This window comes from Rhinolophus sinicus, chromosome 3 (genome assembly GCF_057876585.1).
Source record: "Rhinolophus sinicus isolate RSI-liver-muscle chromosome 3, RSI-T2T, whole genome shotgun sequence".
NCBI lineage: Eukaryota > Metazoa > Chordata > Mammalia > Chiroptera > Rhinolophidae > Rhinolophus > Rhinolophus sinicus.
In genome coordinates this window covers 127,087,946-127,107,087 of record NC_142503.1, presented here as the reverse complement: position 1 = coordinate 127,107,087, position 19,142 = coordinate 127,087,946, and the positions used below count along the sequence as shown (strand labels likewise).

The following is a 19,142-nucleotide window of genomic DNA, read 5'->3' as shown; positions in this document are numbered from 1 at the left end:
AGGGTTCTGGAGAGACATCCTGCCAGCCCTGTCCTCCAGGGGTCCTGCCTGGTGCAGGCACAGGCCTGGGGCCTCTGATCACCCTCTGTCAGGGTGTTAGCTGGGGAGGCATCTCCGTGTTGAGACCCTGCTGGAAGCACACTCAGCTTGGGTGTCCTAGGTGGGAGGGACTTGAGGAAGTGGCTACCTCAGATCTGATGTCTCGAGGGGACAGGAGTTGGTAGACTCTGAGACCTCTCAATGGTAAGCAGGATGGAGAAGGAGGGACATCAGGGTCCTGGAGGCCAAGCTGTGCTCTGAGCTCCAGAGGAGGACAGAGTAGGGAAGGAAAGAGTGAGCCTTGGTGAGAATGAGAGCTTCTCAAGGCCCCTCGCCCCCTCAACTCTGCCAGCGTCCCTGGCTGTGGGAGTGAATGTTCTGCTCAGGAGGGTTTTCCCGTCCTTGGTGTGGGGGGACGATGCCCTTAAGCTGCAGCCCCAGGCTTGGCGTGCAGCGCACAGGGTGTTACCCCTTCCTCTCTGCCATGTCACACAGGGGAAGGAGGTAAGCAGTTCAAGCTGAGCCCCAGTCCCTCAGAGACTCATGTTTTCTCCTGATGGGGCTCAGCTTCAGCCCTGGCACAGGGCAGCCCTGGAGGTACACGTGTGGGTAAGAAGGAGCTGGGTAACAGCTTCGCATGGGGTTTGGAGGAGATGGTGGGGGCATGGGGAAGAAGAGGAAGCAGAAAACAGTGGAATTGCTCCCTTGGCCATCTATGCATACAGCTGGTGCCTGTGAATCAGGGCCAATGAATAAACAAGGAACCAGCTCTTCCCACTCAGCTAAGACACATTTATTAGGGTGCTGGCACCACCTGCCCTCTCCTACCCCCTCAGTGTGATTCTGGATTCGCTCGAGAAGACAGTCTGGTTCCCGCAGTCAGGCTTTGTTCATGGTTTCCTTTATCCAGGGCATGAAACTTGAGACTTTGGTGTAGGCCCGGGGAGATGTCCCATTTTTTCTTCCGTAGGAGACGATTCCCTGGATCACACGTTGGCACACGAGAGGGCCCCCGGAGTCTCCCTGCAGACAGACGGGGGGGGGGGGGACTGAGCAGCTCTTCTCCTGGTCCTGCCCTCTCTGCCATCCCAAGCCCCCTCTCAGAGAAGGCCACCTCGCGTGGCTGCCATGTGGAAGATCAGAGGGCAGCAGGCCACTGTGGGACCCTCAGTTTGGACATTGTCACAGCTTCACTTCACCCCAGGTGTCAGTTCCCTCTTCTCTCCCAGGTCCCGGATGCTCTTCCTCTACAGGTGCTGTGGGACTGTGGCTCGTCTACTGTGTAAGGACATGAAAGCAGGCAGCTGGGGCTGACACTTAGCATGGAGGACGAACCTGTTATCCAGGGTGGGTGACAACTCTGCTCACGCAGGGAGCACAGTTATACAAGTGCTGTGCCTCAGTGTGTGCCAGAGAATTACAGAATCATCCTCTGGAGGAGGACCATGTATAGATTGACCAGGGGCCCTTGGTTGGGTCTCAGAGCCCTATTTCTCCCCAGCTCTGGCTGCTCTCTGTTGCCCTTCTGGGGAGAAAGATCACAGGCTAGAGGGTGGAGGAGTTCCCCACTTCTTGGGTCTCCATGTCCCCATCCTTCCCCCACACCCCGCTCCCCAGATCCAAACTAGCCAACTCAATCTCACCTTAAAGAAAGCCTTCTTTTCTGTCGGGTTCTCCACGCAGAGTTGCATGGTACCATCATAATAATTTCGGAAGTAGCTTTCAGAATCCCAGTCCTCTTCCCAGTCAGCTCCACGTCCTGTAGAGTGTTTGCTAAAGTGCCCGTCGCGCCTTGTGCCCAGCTGGCCACACTGTACTTCTGTCCTGGCCCCACCAAGTCCTTGCCCCTGGGCAGGCGGACGGGCTTCACAGCTTTAGCTGTCTTGATATGTCTCTCCAGCTGATGGGCAAGAGGCAAGACAGCCCAGGTCAGCCAGCGAACCCAGGGCCTGGACATGCGATGGGGCTGCACTGTCTTCCTTCACCCCTGAGGCACTGGGACTAGTCAGGTTGCCAGGATGGGCAAGAAGGAAGGAAGAGGTCACAGTGAGAGGAGAAACAATCTGGACCCAGGAGAGCAATCGCAGGAGGAGGTTTCCCTACCTGCAGTAACATGTTTTAATTGGAGAAGTTCTTGGGATGTTAGTCAGGGTGGGGATGGCTTTTGTTACCTGGAAGACCTGCTGAGTGTTTTCGTGTTGCTTGATGTTGTGGGCCCCCAGGGTGACAATGTTGAGCTGCACAAAGAGCAGAGTGGGAGTGTGGGGGGTTGAGAGATCTCAGGACATACAGCCCATGAGCCGTGAAGGGTAGGTGACAGCTGAGGTGGGACAGGGCTGCAGTTAGGGGAAATCGAGGCAACAGGAGGGCCAGGAGCTGAGTGTCCTCTCTGCTTCTCAAGGACACTGAGGGTAGGGCTTCTGGGAGCTGTCTCTTGCCCTCAGGCAGTATCATGACATTGCCTGAGTTTGCATGTTTTCCCTAATGCACACTTTCATCCTCCACGATTGCTGGATTTGGCCAGTGTGGTGAGTAAGCAGGAGCCCGGGGAGCTCACCTGGGCTGCAGCCCCTGGGGAAGGACAGGAGCCCCTGTAGGAGTCTAGGGGGGAGGGGAAGGCTGGCTGTTGCCACTTACCTTCTGCTGCAGTGAGCAGCTGTCAGAACAAATTTCTCTTGCACGAAGACACCGCTACATCTATTCTTCTTCCCCTTATCCACAAACTCAATGTAGGCCATGTAGGGATGGGAGTGGGGCTTGGCCTCATGTCCCCCGATGATCTCCTCTGAAGGAAAGGCTGGAAGGTGGGTGACTGGGAGTGGCTGTGGTAGGAGGGAAGGCTTAGGGAGGCGATGACTGAGGTGTGACCCGAAGACAATGGGGGGAGGGTTTCTGTTTCTGCTGCAGCAGAATCACCTTTTCTGAACCTCAAGCCTCAGAATCCAGCTTGAGAAAGGGGGTGCAGTGCTTGTTCTCCAAGTCATATGCAGACACAAGTATGGAGGAGGTAAGACCTATCTTGAAGATGGTGAGGCTCCAGGTAATGTGGACAGGATGCAGTGAGTCTCCCTGACCACTCCAAGTCTCTGGTAGAATCCTGATTGGTGCTGTTTTCTAATGATCTACCCATGAGTTATGGAGCTGGATTTCTAAAATCTTCCTGTCTTAAGGCCTAACACATCCTAGGTTCTCAGTAGGCATGTTTTGATTGCATCAATGCATTGCCTCCAATTAGCTTCTGGCTGAGGATTGGTGGGGACTGTGCTGGTGGGATTCAAAGCGACAGGGATGATGAGAGTGCACTGCCAATGACAGTGGGGCAGCCGAGGGCCTGGGAAAGCCGGGGGAGGAGGGGATCAAATAGGCTGCCCAGGCCTGGCGCAGAGCCAAGGCAACCAGGGAAATTTCTGTGCTGTCATGCAGCCACTGCTGTGATCTGTTGCATCCTGGGCTCCTCTCCAGAGCAGGAGCCAGGTGGTGGAGGGCATGAGAACTTTAACTGGGTCTTAAGCTGGTCCAGGGACAACTCTCACTATGAGTGATTTGTCTGAGGTGCCCTTTCCTGGGTTGGAATGAGGGATTATAATTCCTTTTCTTTCGTAGCTTCACATACTTTGCCAAATACCTTTCTAAGAAAAACCTCCTTTTCCAATAATAAGACAGTGCTAAGAACTTGTAGTGGAACCCTTCTTCCCATCCATCCTTGTTGAGTAGCTATCAAACATGGGACTTGTTGGTCTGGGTTTGGGAGGGAAGCAAGCTGGGCTTCAGAAAGTTCCTGGGCTCAAATGCAGGACAAGCCCTGCCTGTGCTGGACCAAAGGTTTGGGAGTACGGGGTGTTTTATGAGATGGGCTGAGGCCTCAGGAATGGGTTAGTCACTCATCTGTCCTGAGCTCAGAGGGTAGAAGAAATGCCAACAAGAGCAGGAGTGGATGCATCTGCTCAGGTCAGAGCCGCTGGTGTTTCTGTCTTCCAGACACAAAGCCTCAGAAGGGAACAAAGGAAGTGTGGCTCAGGGACTCACACACCTCCTCAACACTTGCTCCTTTAGTTTTCCTGGGTATCACCATAGAAGAGGGTTTGTCAGAGTTCTCTGGTTTGGTTAGGTGAGAATGGCACTGTCACCACATTTGTACTCAGATGCTAAGCCACAGGGCAAAAGCAGAAAGAAGGAAAAAGAAAGTGAAGGCCATGGTTACTGCCAGCAGAGAGGCTGGAACCCCAGAAATCCCTTAGTGATTAAATGAAGAATGTGTCCATTTCATGGCTCCTGCCTCTTTTTCCTTTCTGATGAAATCAGGAATAATTACTTAGCAATCTGTGTTTAGATGTATGAGTGACATGGCCCTGTCCTTCAGAGGCTGACGGTCAGCTGGAGTAGACTGAGAATCTGTGGGTATTATGGGATGCTAAGGGCTACGGTGGAGGGTCTGCTTGGTGGTGGGAGATAGAGCCTGCACTGGCCTGAGGCCCAGGTAGCACTGAACACACCCCAGTGCGCCAAACGGTCACCCCATTTCCTATCTTACCACCTCTCCAGCGCAAGTTTTTCTAATATTTAGAATCCCCACTGTAAATATCAATATTCTGTGACACAGAGACCTAGAGCTTTTCTTATCCACCGTTTTGAACACAAGTCCTGGACGTGATACTCACTGGATGGAAACAAGTCATCATGGCGTCTGTTGGAGCCGAGTGGCCTGATTGGCTCATGCTGCGGTTATTTAGCACCCCTTGGGCTGAGGACGGGACGGCCCCACCCAAATCATAGAGCCTCTGTGTGGGCAATTTTCCCTCAAGAAATGCTCGTTACTATTGCCAGGCGATGGGGAAATGGATGCCGACCATCCCAATAGTTACTGGCCACTAAGTTTTCTCTGTCCAGTGTCCAGAGAACCTTGTCTCTGACGTCCTCGGGCCTAGCACTTGTATACGCTGTATACAGATTATCCCGATGCTGTCATCAGTGTGACAGAAGAAGAAAGAGAAGTGGAAAGGGAGATATGATGACTTCCAAACAGCCCAACCCAGTTCTGTTCTAGGAACAGCATCTCGTGAATACATCGAGAAGAGTGGAAGTAAACAGGCTTAAGCAGCAGTCAGGATCTCTGGGTGGTGGAAGTCTTGGTAGTTTTCGTTTTCTTGTTTATGTCTTAACTCTCTTTCTATGAAGAATAGGTATTACTTATATACCCAGAATACATTTTCCCTGAGTCGAAACATACTAATCAATGGCCCACATTCAGTGAACCACTCTTTTTCAGTCCTGCCTTCTCCAAGGTCGATGTTTAAAATGAGGTTATTAATCTGAATTCAATCTTGTATAAAATTTAGAGATTGTTGAAAAATAGAAGAAATAAACTCCCTCAATAAGCTTTACGCTATAGGATACTGTTGAAACAATAGAAAAATACTTGTGAAACTAGCACTTTTCTCTATAGTGAGTTTCCTTTGGATACACACACACACACACACACACACACACACACGCACAATGGGAGGAGGGGACAGGCTGGCCTAGACCAAGATGGAAGAGCACCTTCAAGGTCATTTCAGGCTGCAGGAGGATGGGCTGCCAGGACAGCAGAGGTTGCACTGAGCCCTGCGCCCAAGACAGGGCTGTGACAGGCACTGTGCTGGGCCTGGGAGTACTCAAGGGCCCTCCTGAATCTTCTCAGGCTTCCAACTGCTCTGATTTGGGGAAGGAGTGTTTCGTGGGGTGAAATGACAGCTTTCCAAAGCTTCTCACCCATTTCTGTTCTGGTAGGAGAAATGGTCCCCAACACAGAGGGTCTTAGGTCATCCTTGTTTCAATTTGTGAATTCTTTTATGTTGTGTATTGGCCCTCGGTTCTGCCAGTGGGGTAGGGCTGTGGGTGTGGATTGAAGTAGGAGAGGAATATGGATGCCATACGAGGGTTGTCAGGAAGAGGGTCACGTTTTCCTGGGGAGTTGCTCCTTTTTCCTGATGGAGCTTACATTCAGCCTGGCAGGGGGAGCTAGCACTGGGAAGGTGTGTTTGGAAGGAGTTTGTTAACGATGCAGCATGATTTTTTATTGTAGAGATGGAAGGTGAGTTACACTGAAGGGGGAAACCTATAACAGATCAGAGATGTGAATAAATGGTTTCTGGACACAATAGTTGGTAACTAAAAAAGGTTTCTGTGAATAAAAGAGGAATCAATGATTTTCAATCTAGAGATGGGATTTTATTAAATGTCTGACAGAGTCCCCTCCATCTACTGCATTATTGGCCTGTGCCCCAGAAAAAGATGGATAGATCAATTCCGGTGTGCCTCAATCTGAACTCCACAGTTTGAAGCGTTTCATTGTTTTTTTTATCCATGGCAACAAGTATTTGATCCTGGTGTAGACTACTGGAGGTTTTCCATTCTCATCTCCAAAGGAGATAATGGCCTGGGCCTTCTGTCCACATACGAAGGGGCCCCCGGAGTCCCCCTGTGGGCAGAGGGATGAAGGACTTAGTAGGACTTTCTCCTGGTCCAACCTTCCTTGTTTTATCAAAGGTGGGTGGTCGCTGTTAGGGGCTGTGTGGCAGTTCAGTGCCAGTACAGGCCTTACTCCCTCACTAGTTCCCAGGGCAATGGTTACACCCTGGCTCTGATGGGTTCCCTTCTCCTTTCTCCATAAAGCCTGTCCATAAGTGGCTGTGGGACAGTCTCTCATTCTACCCCACCTCCCGCCCCCAGGGAGCCGGCACCAGAATACCTGAGGACATAGGTGTATGCCTACTCCAGGAATTGCCACTGAGCCCGAGCTGCCAAGAAGCACAGGGCACACTGCCCTGGGTCTCCTCAAAGCTCGTCTGTGCCCAGGGCTGGGCAAGGACAATGATGGGGTCTTACGTGAAAAGAAGCCTGAATCTTTGTCGGGTCCCCCACGCATATCTGGAATTTCTTGTTGTAATATTCGAAGTGCGAAGTACATTCTTTGTCTGTTTGGATTTCAAGTTCTGCCTCGTTCAGTTTCCCAGTACGTGTGATGTTCACACCCAGGCGCCCCCAGCCGGCCACACTGCACACCATCCCCGGCTTCACCTTATCTCTTCTCCCAGGCAGATCGATGATTCTCACAGCATCATTCAGTTTGGCTTTGTCCTCCAGCTGAAAGCAGAGGACAGGAATTCTAATATACCCATGGTCCACAGACTGCAGGGACAGTCGTGTGGTTGCCATCTTCACGGCCCGGGGAAAGTAAAAGGGCCACACTGGGAAGAAGGACAGGACAGAGGTCATGTGGACACAAAACACTGAGGCTAAAGTGTGCAAGATCCAGTGGAGCCCTACCTTCAGTAACATGATGTCGTTCTCAGCCGTGGTTTCATTAAATTTTGGGTGGGGTATGGGTGTTCTCACCGGGATGACCTGCTGGGTACTCTCGTTCACCTTGATGTTGTGGGCTCCCAGGACGACAGTAATTGAGCTGCAGAGACCAGAGAAGGTGGTTAAGTCACAGGAGATATAGCCTAGGGGCTGTGAAGGAAAGAGGCCAGCTGGGGACAGGGCAGGACTGGAGTGGAGACGAGTGACAGGGTCCCTGGGGCTGAGCACGTTTGTGCCTCTGCTTCTTGGCAGCTCGTGCTCAGAGGCAGTTCCTGGAGCAGATTTCATTGTGCTGAGCTTGCCTATCGCTAAGCCAAACCGTGAAGGTCTCACATGTGCCCGCTGGGCTCCTGGGCACAACCACCACCTCCTTCCCCTGCCACCATTGATCGTCCCTCTCTCTTCAACAGGCCACTTGCATTGACCTGTCCCTCCCTCCCCAAAACTAATCTGTCTTCAGAAGAGCTCCTCTGTGTTACTAGGTGGCTTAAGTCTGTAGCCCCCAAGATGAGGGTTCCTTTCCAGGTTTCCACAGAAGGGTGGGGGCCCAGACCCAACTCCTCACCTTCCCAGGCAGTGAGCTGCTGTGAGCACAAAGTCCTCACGCACAAGGAAACCTCCACAGTATTTATTCTTTGAAGATGTGATCTTAACATATGCCATGTAGGGACGAGAATGAGGCTCAGCTTCATGGCCCCCGATGATTTCTCCTGAAAGAAAAATTCTACCCTGTGTGCTGTGCTCATGGAGTCAAGGGCTGAAGCCAGGGAGGCTGGGATAACCTGGGGCAGGTTTGGTAGGAGTTGGATGGAGACGGTGAGGTCTGTAGTCGTCAGCAGTAAAAAGAAGGGGTCCTGCGGGTGACTGGGGCAACAACTGTGGCCTGCCAAGTGACCTCCAAGACTCAGATTGTCCCTCTGACAAAGAGAAGAACAGTCCTATTACTCAATTGCCGTTGCAGACACGTATGTGGGCAGACAGGATTTGTGTTTGGAACAAGTTGGGAAGGCCCTGTACATCCTGGAAAATCCTTTCCCTGACGTTCCCTGGGTCCTCTATCCATTCTTGCTTCCCAGACTCACTGAGCTGCTGCTGGTTTGTAACACTCAGAACATTTTGACTGACAAATTACCAGAGAGAACTTGAGACTGAACCAGCCAATCACAAGTGTTAAGGGGACTAGGATGCCATCAACTCTGGGATCAACTGTGTCCTCAGCTTTTTTCCTGGGCAGCATAGGAATGACAAAGCTTGGAGAAGGAGGAGAGGATTGAGGGTAGATTTTAAGACACTGAGTTAGAATGTGAGAGGGCCTTTTTTATTCCAAAAGCCAGCCCCTTTTCCAAGCTGCCCTTTCCTGGGGAATTAATTATTTCTCATTCTCAGCTTCCAAACTTCTTCCAGATTCCTTTGTGGAAGAGCCCACATTCCAGATGAGAAGGGTAGGACCTGGGAAGGACATGGTACCCACTGGCCCTCCTGGAGAACAGCCCTCTGTCCTGCATTTCTGTAGAGTCTTTATTCTGCATCAGATACGCTGGTCTTTGATTCAGGGCTAAACCAAGAATCCAGAAAGTTCCTGGGGATGGAACAGGCCCAGAATGTGTAGTGTCTGAGCATGGCTGTGCCAGAGTGCATTGGGATTGGGAGTCTGTTTGTCGGGGCAGTAACTCACCTGCCTCTGCCTTGGGGGACAGAAGAAGGGCCATCAGGAACAGAAGTGGCTGCATCTTCTCGGGAAAGCGGCCCAGGTGAGAGCTGCTGGTGCTTCCTCCTGGTCTTCTAACCGAAGGGCTCTCAGGTGTTGAGGCTTTTATCACTTCAGGCTCTATTTGCATGCCTGACGCAGCTGTCTGGCAAAATATTCAAGCCTGAGTGGAGTAAGAACTTATCAGTAATGACAAGCACCTGTAGCTCTTGGCACAGCAGCTGAAAACAGGAAACAGTGGCTACAAAGTGGGGTGGTGGGAGATGCTGTATTAGCCAGTAGCAGGTCCCAGAGCCCCCAGAAACCTGAGTCTCATGATGATGCCTGCAAGAACTCCTCACTTCCTTGGATTTTGTAGACCGTTTATTGAGGCCCCTTTTTTGAGCCTCAGGGGTATTGATCATGAAATTTCTTGCTATTGCTGGAGACAAAACCATCAGTGATCAGATAAAGATGGTGAGGGCACGGTTAGAGGGATGGATACAATGGTGTGGCAATAGTGCTGAGGAGGCTTATTCCAGTTTCTACAGAACTGAGTGGCTTCAAACAACAATGACAACACAATTTATTCTTCTCACAAATCTGCATGTTGGTCAGGATGTAGTGTGGATCGCTCCCCTTTGCTCCCCTTCCTGTCAGGGGAGGCTTGAGCCTGGAGCCTGGGATCAGCCGAGGGATGACTGACACATGCCCAGTGCTTGGTGCTGCTGCCCACTGGGCATGTCAGTTCCTCTCCGTGAGGGCCTCTCGTATGGTCTCCGCATAGGATCAGTCGGTCTGGCAACATGATGGTGGGTTTCTGCAGAGTGAGCACCTCTGAAAAATTGACCAGGGTAGGAGATATATTCTTTTTTTTTACCGAGACTTTGATGTCGTGTGGTATCCATTGTACCACGTGCTACTGCCTGGGGCAATCAAAAGTCCTGAACCAGATTTAAAAAGGAAGCAGTGCTGCAGGCATGTAAGAAGAGCCTGTGGGATGGGACATACACAGTGACCGTTAGAGCAAAGCCCAGTCTGCCACTCCGCTTTAGGTGCATGTACAGGTGGCCAGAGGAGTGGAAACCACTAATCCCTGTCAGCCTGGATCTCAGCCTTTGCAAAGGTCGGGTGCTCTGTCTAAACCACGTGTCCTGAGAATGGAAGAGGGTTGGCTCTCCCCAAAGCTGTTCTCTTTAATGAATTACTGATACCATGTGAAGTGGGAATGGATGCCAGGAAGCCAAAGCAGTGTTATGAGACCACTGTCTAAAGAACTGCTACATTTCTGATATCCTGGTACTATGGTAATATGTACATTTAATGTGATTTCAATAAGAATAACTGCACTAGAAAATATAGTTTATTCTCCTAGCCTTATACAACTTTTAGACTCTTCTAAAATTCGCGTGGAAAATCAGCATGCAAGAATAGCTAAGAAAATTATGACAAACAGAAAAAAGAATGTTAAGGGAGAGCATTACCTTTATCACATATTAAAAAGATCCTCTAAAACTTCTTTCCTGAAAATGGCATGATGCTGACTCATGAATAAACACAGACCAATAAAACAGAATAGAAAGTCCAGAAACATTTCCAAGTACGTAAGGACGTGTAGTTTATGATAAGGTGGCATTTCAATTCATTGGGAAATAGACTTTCTAATAATGAATATTGCAACATCTAGATAGTATTTTTAAGATATTAAGTTGGAGTATATTTGACATATACAACCAGAGTAAACTTGAAATGGATAAGAGACTCAAATACACAAAATAAAACAGTAAGTGCACTAGAAATTAACATGAGTATATTTCTTTATAAACTCAGAAAGGGGAAAGCCTTTCTAGCAATAACTTTAAATAGAGAAACATTAAAAGAATAGATTGATAAATAAATTTTAATATGTTGAAATCATCTTTAAAAGTTTAAATGTCAAAAAGTAGTGGAAGCGAACTCAAAATACAGACAGCAAATTCGGAAACAAATCATTGCAATATGTATCACAATTAAAGAGGGAATCTATCTTATATAGAAAGAACTCTGAAAATACAGAAGAAAAATACGGAAAGTTGACAGAAGAATGGGCAAAGACCTGCACAGATCACTGTAAAATATATTTAAAAAATAATGTAGAGAATGTCAACTTCATTCATATTAAGAGAAATGGAAATAAATATGGAGAAATGGAAATGAAACTTCAACTGAGACACTTTAGCTCTTTTCACATGAGGCCACAATTCAAAAGTTAAACAGCACACTTCATGGGCAAGGTTGTTTTCTTTGGATTGGTTGCAGTGTATGTCTCGTGTATTTCTATAGTTTTACATTCATTCTACCCATGTCTTTGTATTTAGCATGGGTCTCTTGCAAACAGCACAAAATTGGGTCTTGCATTGTTTTAGCCAGACTGGCAACCTCTGCCTTTTAATTGGAGTGTTTAATCTGTTTACATTTAATGCGATTACCGAGAGGGTTGGGTTGAAGAATATCATATTGCCCTTTGATTTCTCTCAGGGTGATTTCTTCTTTCCTTTGTCATTTTTCTCTATTCTTTGGAGGTATCTCATTTTATCTTGTTTTTTTGTTCTGTAATTATATCTCTATATGTGGTCTGACAATTAATTTCGAGAACTTGTAGCTAAATGTTTTTGGCATCAGAGGGATTATTCATTATGAATTTGTACCAACTGGACAGTTAACGAAGTTTACTAGTTGGAAGTGCTGCAAAGGCTGTGTGAAAAAGTTAGACGACCTGAACTTTTCACTAACAATTCATGGCTCTTGCATCACGACAATGCACCAACTCACAGGGCACTGTGTGTGAGGGAGTTTTTAGCCAGTAAACAAATAACTGTATTGGAAAACCCTCCCAACTCACCTGATCTGGCTCCCAATGATTTCTTTCTTTACCCAAAGATAAAGGAACAATTTAAATGAAAACATTTTGATGAAATCATAGTGATATTCAGCAATGAGGTATGTAGCACTTTTTCTCTGATGAGTTCGCAAACTTAATTGTCAGGCCTAGTATATTACTTCAGTGGTTACTCTAGGGTACAATGTGCCTTCTTCACACATCACAGTCTACTTGGAATTAATGTTGCGGCACTTCCTATGAGAACCTTGTAATGCTACGTTTCTGTTTATCCTCCCTCCCACCTTTTGTACTTCGTCTCATTTTAAACTTTAATTTCTCTTTTCCCTTCTGCTTACAATGGAGATCGTTTCCCTTCAGCCTGAACATCTTTTAGTAATTCTTTCAGTGCACGTGTGATGGCAACAAATTCTCTTACCTGTCCTCTTTTGAACACATCCTTATTTTCACTTCCATTTTTAAGCAATATTTTCAGTGGATATAGAATTCTAGAACTAGATTGCTTATTTCTTTTTTTTGTCTGAACTATTTGAAAATATCAGTTTACTCTCTTCTGACGTCCATTATTTCTGATGAGAAGCTCATTGTAAATCTTATTGTTGCTTCCCCTAAAGTAAGGTAACTTATATTTTCCCTCTGTCTACTTTCAACTTTTTCACTTTATCGTTGATTTTTACCATTTTGACTATTATGGTATGTGCATAGATGTGACTGTCTTTGTCCTATCGGACGTTCACTGATCATCCTGAATCTGTGGATTAGAAATGGAGTCTAGCAAGAGGCCTAGACAAAAAGGAACCCATTGCTGTACTCCTTTGACGCTAAAATATGTTTATTGTTCAAACTCAGTGTTGTGTAGGATACCAAGACAGGAAACAAACCCTGTAGGACCTAAGTCCACATAGAGTGGAAGTAAGGCAGAAGTATGGTGCTGGGCAGGGAAGGCAGAGCCATCCCAATGCATGTTACTGGGACAAGTGAGCAAGCTCTTGCCTTCCTTTTGGCCCATTCCCCCTGCTCAAGGTGCTGACTTTCCAGTTCTCTCCACAGCCGTGCTGAAACCTGACTCTTGTGGTGTGGAGGGAAGAAGGGGTGGTGGAAATGGGTCTTGGTGAGCAGAGACGTTACAGAGATATCTTGTTCTGTTTTATTTTTGAATATTCATGACAAAGATTTTTAAGCAAGTGAAGGAATGCTTCCCCCATGTTGGGGTGGCAGGGGTGGGAGGGGTGCTTCCACAGGCAAAGGAGATTTGAAGGAATCAGCATGTTTAAGGTGCTTACCAGCCTCCATCCCAATGTGTCCTTGCGCAGACTTCAGCACACAAAGGAAAGTGTTTTGAATACTTGTCACAGAATGGCTGCCATAGGAGCCTAGAGGCTTTCTCTCCAGGGAGGTGTCTGAGCAGAAGCTTATCTTTTGTTCAGGGAGCCAGGAATTTGTTGCAGGGCAGGTGTTAGAAAACAGATAAGACCTGTTGCAGTGCTGGCTGCAAGGGGGCCTGGACTCAGTCCAGGCTCTGTCCTAACTCTGTGGTACTTTCAGTTGCTAGCCACTGCCTCCTGGGACATTGTGTCTCTCTCTCTCTGTCTCATTTCTCAAAAGAGGATGTCATACAACATGATCCTCAAAGTTGTGTTAACCCACAGAAACATTTCCTCAAAGTAAATATTGTATTTAAACCAGTATGAAGTTTGGCAACTTTAAAAAATACTAGTTTTGCTTTGAATTCTATGTTTACCTTTGTCTTTTTCAGTCAAGGAGGCAGGTCCTTAGCAAGTCTTAGAAGTGGGGAGTTTTTTTCAGCTGCACATCAGTAGCTGTGTGACAATACTGTTCTTCCTTGTAAAAGTGCCCAAGGTCATTCAGTGATGTGTTGCTGCGTGCTTTGTGGGCAACAAGATGTGAGAAGCCATATGGGCCTTTGAGGGTTAGGCCATCTCAGAGTATTTACCCCATGCCAGAAGAGAGTGTAGTGATTTGTGTATTTGGGGCAGGAGGGAATTAGCTCAGAACTGGAACTTATGCTCAGCTCTCAGGGGTGGGTGGCCTCTGTTAGGGGCTGCGTGGGGATCTGGGCCAGGGCAGGCCTCCTCACCTCCTTGTCGGAGGGCTCCAGCCTGGCTCTGACTGTTCTTTACAGCTTGGCCCACGCCAAGCCTTTCTCTGCAATCCTCAGGGAAACTCTGGTGATGACACTGCTGTGGGATGACTGATCCTTCTTCCCTCCAAACCCCGGATCCACTCAGGGCAAAACAATAAAGACTATATTTGTGGACTGGGCTGTTCAAACTCTCAGGCTGACACATGAAGATATGGCCGTTCCCATACCCCAGAGCTCCCCAAGTTCCTCTCCCCCAGGACCTGTCTAGGTAAACGCTAGAAATCTGACCTTGACACCTGTCATCGTCTTCTTTGGGTCCCTTACACAAATCTGATGTCCCTACAATAATTGCAGGGGAAGCGACATCTGCACTCTGGATCCTTTGAATGGTCAGTTCCACTTCCTATAGAGTGTTTGCTAAGGTGCCCATCGCGCCTTGTCCCCAGCCGGCCACACTGCACTTCTGACCTGGCCTCACCGGTCCCTGCCCCTGGGCAGGCGGATGGGCTTCACAGCTTTAGACAGCTTGATATTTCTCTCCAGCTGATGGGGAAGAGGCAAGACAGCCCAGGTCAGCCAGCGACCCCAGGGCCTGGACATGCGATGGGTCTGCACTGTCTTCCTTCCCCATTGAGGCACTGGGACTAGTCAGGTGGCCAGGATGGGCAAGAAGGAAGGAAGAGGTCACAGTGAGAGAAGAAACAATCTGGACCCTGGAGAGCAATCACAGGAGGAGGTTTCCTTACCAGCAGTAACATGATGTCATTGGAGAAGTTCTTGGGATCATAGTCTGGGTGGGGGATGGCTTTTGTCACCTGGAAGACCTGCTGGGTCTTCTCCTGTTTCTTGATGTTGTGGGCCCCCAGGGTGACATTGATTGAGCTGCACAAAGAGCAGAGTGGGAATGTGGGGGGCGCGGGGTCTCAGGACATCCACCATGAGCTGTGAAGGGTAGGTGATAGCTGAGGTGGGACAGAGCTGCCGTTAGGGGAAATTGAGGCAACTGGAGGGCCAGGAGCTGAGTGTCCTCTCTGCTTCTCAAGGACACTGAGGGTAGGGCTTCTGGGAGGTGTCTCTTGCCCTCAGGCAGTATCATGACATTGCCTGAGTTTGCATGTTTACCCTAATGCACACTTTCGTCCTCCACCATTGCTGGATTTGGCCCGTGTGGTCCCTCTCTTCTCAGCTTGCTACTTGTACTCACCTCTGATCCTCTGAGACCAGTTTACTTGTTTCTCTAGGTAACTAATAAAGGTTTAGGTGAATAACGGAGGAATCAATGATTTTCAGTCTAGAGATGGGAGTTTATTAAGTGTCTGCCAGAGTCCCCTCCACCTACTGCAGTATTGGCCTGTGCCCCAGAGAAGATGGATGGATCAGTTCTGGGCTGTCTCAATCTGGTCTCCGCAGATGAAGCGTTTCATTGTTCTTTTTATCCAGGGCAAAAAGTATTTGATCCTGGTGTAGACTCGTGGAGGTTTTCCAGTCGTTTTTCCAAAGGAGACAATGCCCTGGGCCTTCTGTCCACAAACAAGGGGGCTCCCGGAGTCCCCCTGTGTGCAGAGGGATGAAGGACTTAGTTGGACTTTCTCCTGGTCCGACCTTCCTTTTATCAAGGGTGCATGGTCTCTGTTAGGGGCTGTGTGGCAGTTCAGTGCCAGGACAGGCCTTGTTCTCTGCCTAGGTACCAGGGCGAGGGTTACACCCTGGCTCTGATGGGTCCCCTTCTCCTTTCTCCATAAAGCCTGTCCATAAGTGGCTGTGGGACAGTCTCTCATTCTCCCTCACCTCCCGCCCCCAGGGAGCCGGCACCAGAATATCTGAGGACATAGGTGTATGCCTACTCCAGGAATTGCCACTGAGCCCGAGCTGCCAAGAAGCACAGGGCACACTGCCCTGGGTCTCCTCAAAGCTCGTCTGTGCCCAGGGCTGGACAAGGACAATGATGGGGTCTTACCTTAAAAGAAGACTGAATCTTTGTCGGGTCCCCCACACATATCTGGAATGCGTTGTTGTAATAGATGAAGCGCGAAGTACATTCTTTGTCTCTCTGGATTTCAAGTTCTACCTCGTGCAGTTTTGCAGGGCCTGGGGTGTTCACACCCAGGCGCCCCCAGCCGGCCACACTGCACACCATCCCTGGCTGCACGTTATCTCTTCTACCGGGCAGACCGATGGTTCTCACGGCGTCATTCAGTTTGGCTTTGTCCTCCAGCTGAAGGCAGAGAACAGGAATTGTAATGTACCCGTGGTCCACAGACTGCAGGGACAGTCGTGTGGTTGCCATCTTCATGGCCCTGGGACACGTAAAGGGTCCACCCTGGGAAGAAGGACAGGTCAGAGGTCATGTGCACACAAAACCTCGTGGGTAAAGTGTTGAAGATCCAGTGGAGCCCTACCTTCAGTAACATGATGTCGTTCGCACGCGTTGTACTGTTATATTTTGGGTGGGGTATGGGTGTTCTCACCGGGATGACCTGCTGGGTACTCTCGTTCACCTTGATGTTGTGGGCTCCCAGGATGACACTAATTGAGCTGCAGAGACCAGAGAGGGTGGTTAAGTCACAGGAGATATAGCCTAGAGGCTGTGAAGGAAAGAGGCCAGCTGGGGACGGGGCAGGACTGGAGTGGAGACGAGTGACAGGGTCCCTGGGGCTGAGCACGTTTGTGCCTCTGCTTCTTGGCAGCTCGTGCTCAGTGGCAGTTCCTGGAGCAGATTTCATTGTGCTGAGCTTGCCTATTGCTAAGCCAAACCCTGAATGTCTAACATGTGCCTGCTGGGCTTCAGGTCACAACCTCAACCTCTTTCTCATGCCACCATTGATTGTCCCTCTCTCTTCAACAGGTCACTTGGATTGACCTGTCCGTCCCGCCCCAAAGCTTACCTCTCTTCAGAAGAGCTCTCTGTGTTACTAGGTGGCTCAGGTCTGTAGCCCCCGAGATGAGGGTTCCCTTCCAGGTGTCTACAGATGGGTGGGGGCCCAGGCGACCTCCTCACCCTCCCAGGCAGTGAGCTGCTGTCAGCACAAAGTCCTCACGCACAAGGAAACCTCCACAGTATTTATTCTTTGAAGATGTGATCTTAAGATATGCCATGTAGGGACGAGAATGAGGCAGGCCTCCCTTTAGAGGTATGGGGGAGAGTAGGCTGGCTGCTGCCCCTCACCTTCCGCTGCAGTGAGCAGCTGTCAGAACAAAGTTCTCTCGCACAAGGACACCTCCACACGTCTTCTTTCCCTTATTCACAAACTGTATGTAGGCCATATAAGGGCGGGAGTGGGGCTTGGCCTCATGTCCCCCGATGATCTCCTCTGAAGGAAAAGTTTGTTGTGCTTCTGTGCACTCACTGAGGTCACCAGGAAGACATTGACTTAACTCTAAACTGCTGGGGACTTGGGAGCCTGGGCTGGCCTCGAGCTCAGAGGGTCTCACGTTTCTCCTCTCAAAAGGGAAGAGCAGCGGGCTTTGTCTATGAGTTTTTCTCCACAGTTAGTTGGAGGTGAGCAGAACTACCTTTGGGACAGCAAAGTCCTAGAGTCTCTGAAAATTTGTCTCTGGACATTGCTTGGTTTCACATGAGTTTTTGAGGTTCTGTAGTCCCGTGAAGTCCAGAACAATACTGCTATCTAGTGGCCAGACTTAAGTTTAGGGATCTGGGTTTATGCCCAATAAGTGTTTATTGGCTGCATGAAGCCAACAATGGACCTCTTGAGAGGGTTTGGTAGGGGCAGTGCTGTGGGATCCTTGAAAGCAGAGAAGTTTGGGGTTGCCAAAATCAATGGCCCATCTTTGAAATAGTGGAGCCGGTAAAGGCTGGGGAAGAAGAGCAGAAGTAGACAAAGGGAATGAGGCACCTTGGGACTGAGCTAAGGCAATAGCACTCTTCCGGGGACATGGACCCCAGTAACTCTGGGGTGTGCTGAGCTCAGAGCTTCCTTCCTAAGCAGACACAGAAGAGAGCACCTGTCTCATCCCAGACATGGAAGCCGGGACTGCTCTCCAATTTTCCACCCTCAGCCAGGTACTTCTAGGAAATTACCCTTTACAGATGGCAAAAGTAGGGCCTGGGAAGGAACTAGAACCCACTGGATTTTCTTGAGAACAGCCTTCTCCCCTGCCTTTTATGCTGGTAGCTTATCCAACATCATGCTTGGGGGTCTGAGATGGGACAGGAGCTGGGGTTCAGAACATTCCTGGTGGATAGATGGATCAGGGATGTGCAGAAGGGGCAAGAGGTCTGTGCCCTCTTTGGGAATGAGAGTGGGGATTGTCACTCACCTTCCTCTACTCCAGGGGGCAGTAGAAAGGCCAACAGAAGCAGGAGCAGGAATGGCAACATCTTCCCAGGAAAGCTGCCCAGATTGGATCGCTGGTTTTCCTCCATGCTCTCTTTTGGTCCCTGGGAGAGGAAGGAGGTGCAGGTGGGCTCAGGGACCTTGAGTTCCCCTCTGGTTTTGTAGTGCTTCATTCTAGAAGGCTCTCTATGAAAGCTTCCCTGCTCTCACACCTCCTGCCTGATGACGTTCTCTGGGTGGTTGTGTGAGAATTAGGCATAGACCACATCAGTACCACAGCTGATGACTCAGAGCAGACAAATTATTCCAGCCCAGAGCAGGAACCCAAGGGTCTGAGGTGGGGGCTGTAGGATGTGGTATTGACCAGTAGATGTGTTGGAACCCTGACACCTGAGTCCCCAGTGATAGAACCACCAATGCCTTATTTCCATGCTACCAAGTCCATCAAGATAATTTCTTTTACAGATGTGTGTTTAGGCCCTTCTTTGTGCTACGATGAAGCGTATTGGAGCTGTGTCCTTCCCTTACAGAGCTGGCCATCTGGTGGAGGAGACAGAAACATCAGTGACCAGAGTACTGTATGGGAAGGGCCATGGTGGAGGGATGCACAAGACAGTGAGAGAGCATGGACCTCATCTACTAAACTGATACAGCAGCTCGTTCATCACCACAGCTTCCTTCCTAGGGATTTTTAACATCTCCTGTTAATTTGCAAAAGCTCAGAGCGATAGAGTCCATCTCTCCTGTCAATATTTTTAACAAAAGTCCTGCACTTGATGTGTATTGGCCTAAAGT

General features: G+C 49.1%; 2 protein-coding genes and 1 pseudogene across 2 annotated transcripts; all 3 read right to left on the bottom strand.

The window, feature by feature from the left end:
* Positions 1 to 822: 822 nt before the first annotated feature.
* On the bottom strand, positions 823 to 3,979 carry LOC109439761 (granzyme B-like; annotated as a pseudogene).
* Positions 3,980 to 6,227: 2,248 nt separating this feature from the next.
* LOC109439888 (mast cell protease 1A-like) lies at positions 6,228 to 9,235 on the bottom strand. The gene is made up of 5 exons (XM_074328096.2): positions 9,059 to 9,235; positions 7,949 to 8,093; positions 7,348 to 7,483; positions 6,907 to 7,164; positions 6,228 to 6,499 (listed from the first exon to the last, which is right to left on the bottom strand). The coding sequence occupies exons 1-5, from the start codon at positions 9,219 to 9,221 to the stop codon at positions 6,338 to 6,340; spliced, it is 864 nt and encodes a 287-aa protein (XP_074184197.2). The 5' UTR covers positions 9,222 to 9,235; the 3' UTR covers positions 6,228 to 6,337.
* A 1,867-nt stretch (positions 9,236 to 11,102) lies between these two features.
* LOC109439760 (mast cell protease 1A-like) lies at positions 11,103 to 18,565 on the bottom strand. The gene is made up of 5 exons (XM_074328094.2): positions 18,331 to 18,565; positions 17,219 to 17,363; positions 16,452 to 16,587; positions 16,010 to 16,267; positions 11,103 to 15,605 (listed from the first exon to the last, which is right to left on the bottom strand). Exons 1-5 carry the CDS (start codon positions 18,518 to 18,520, stop codon positions 15,429 to 15,431), a joined length of 906 nt encoding a protein of 301 aa, XP_074184195.1. The 5' UTR covers positions 18,521 to 18,565; the 3' UTR covers positions 11,103 to 15,428.
* Positions 18,566 to 19,142: the final 577 nt, after the last annotated feature.

Bases quoted from the DNA above. Each gene is read 5' to 3' on its own strand.
- LOC109439888 (XM_074328096.2), bottom strand. From the start codon at position 9,221: ATGCAAATAGAGCCTGAAGTGATAAAAGCCTCAACACCTGAGAGCCCT. The intron at 8,094-9,058 runs GTGAGTTACTGC...TTTTTCTTTCAG, and splicing joins GTCCCCCAAGGCAGAGGCAG to GAGAAATCATCGGGGGCCAT. The intron at 7,484-7,948 runs GTGAGGAGTTGG...TGGTCTCTGCAG, and splicing joins GCAGCTCACTGCCTGGGAAG to CTCAATTACTGTCGTCCTGG.
- LOC109439760 (XM_074328094.2), bottom strand. From the start codon at position 18,520: ATGAAGCACTACAAAACCAGAGGGGAACTCAAGGTCCCTGAGCCCACC. The intron at 17,364-18,330 runs GTGAGTGACAAT...CTTTTCCTTCAG, and splicing joins GCCCCCTGGAGTAGAGGAAG to AGGAGATCATCGGGGGACAT. The intron at 16,268-16,451 runs GTAGGGCTCCAC...CTCTGCCTTCAG, and splicing joins ACGACATCATGTTACTGAAG to CTGGAGGACAAAGCCAAACT.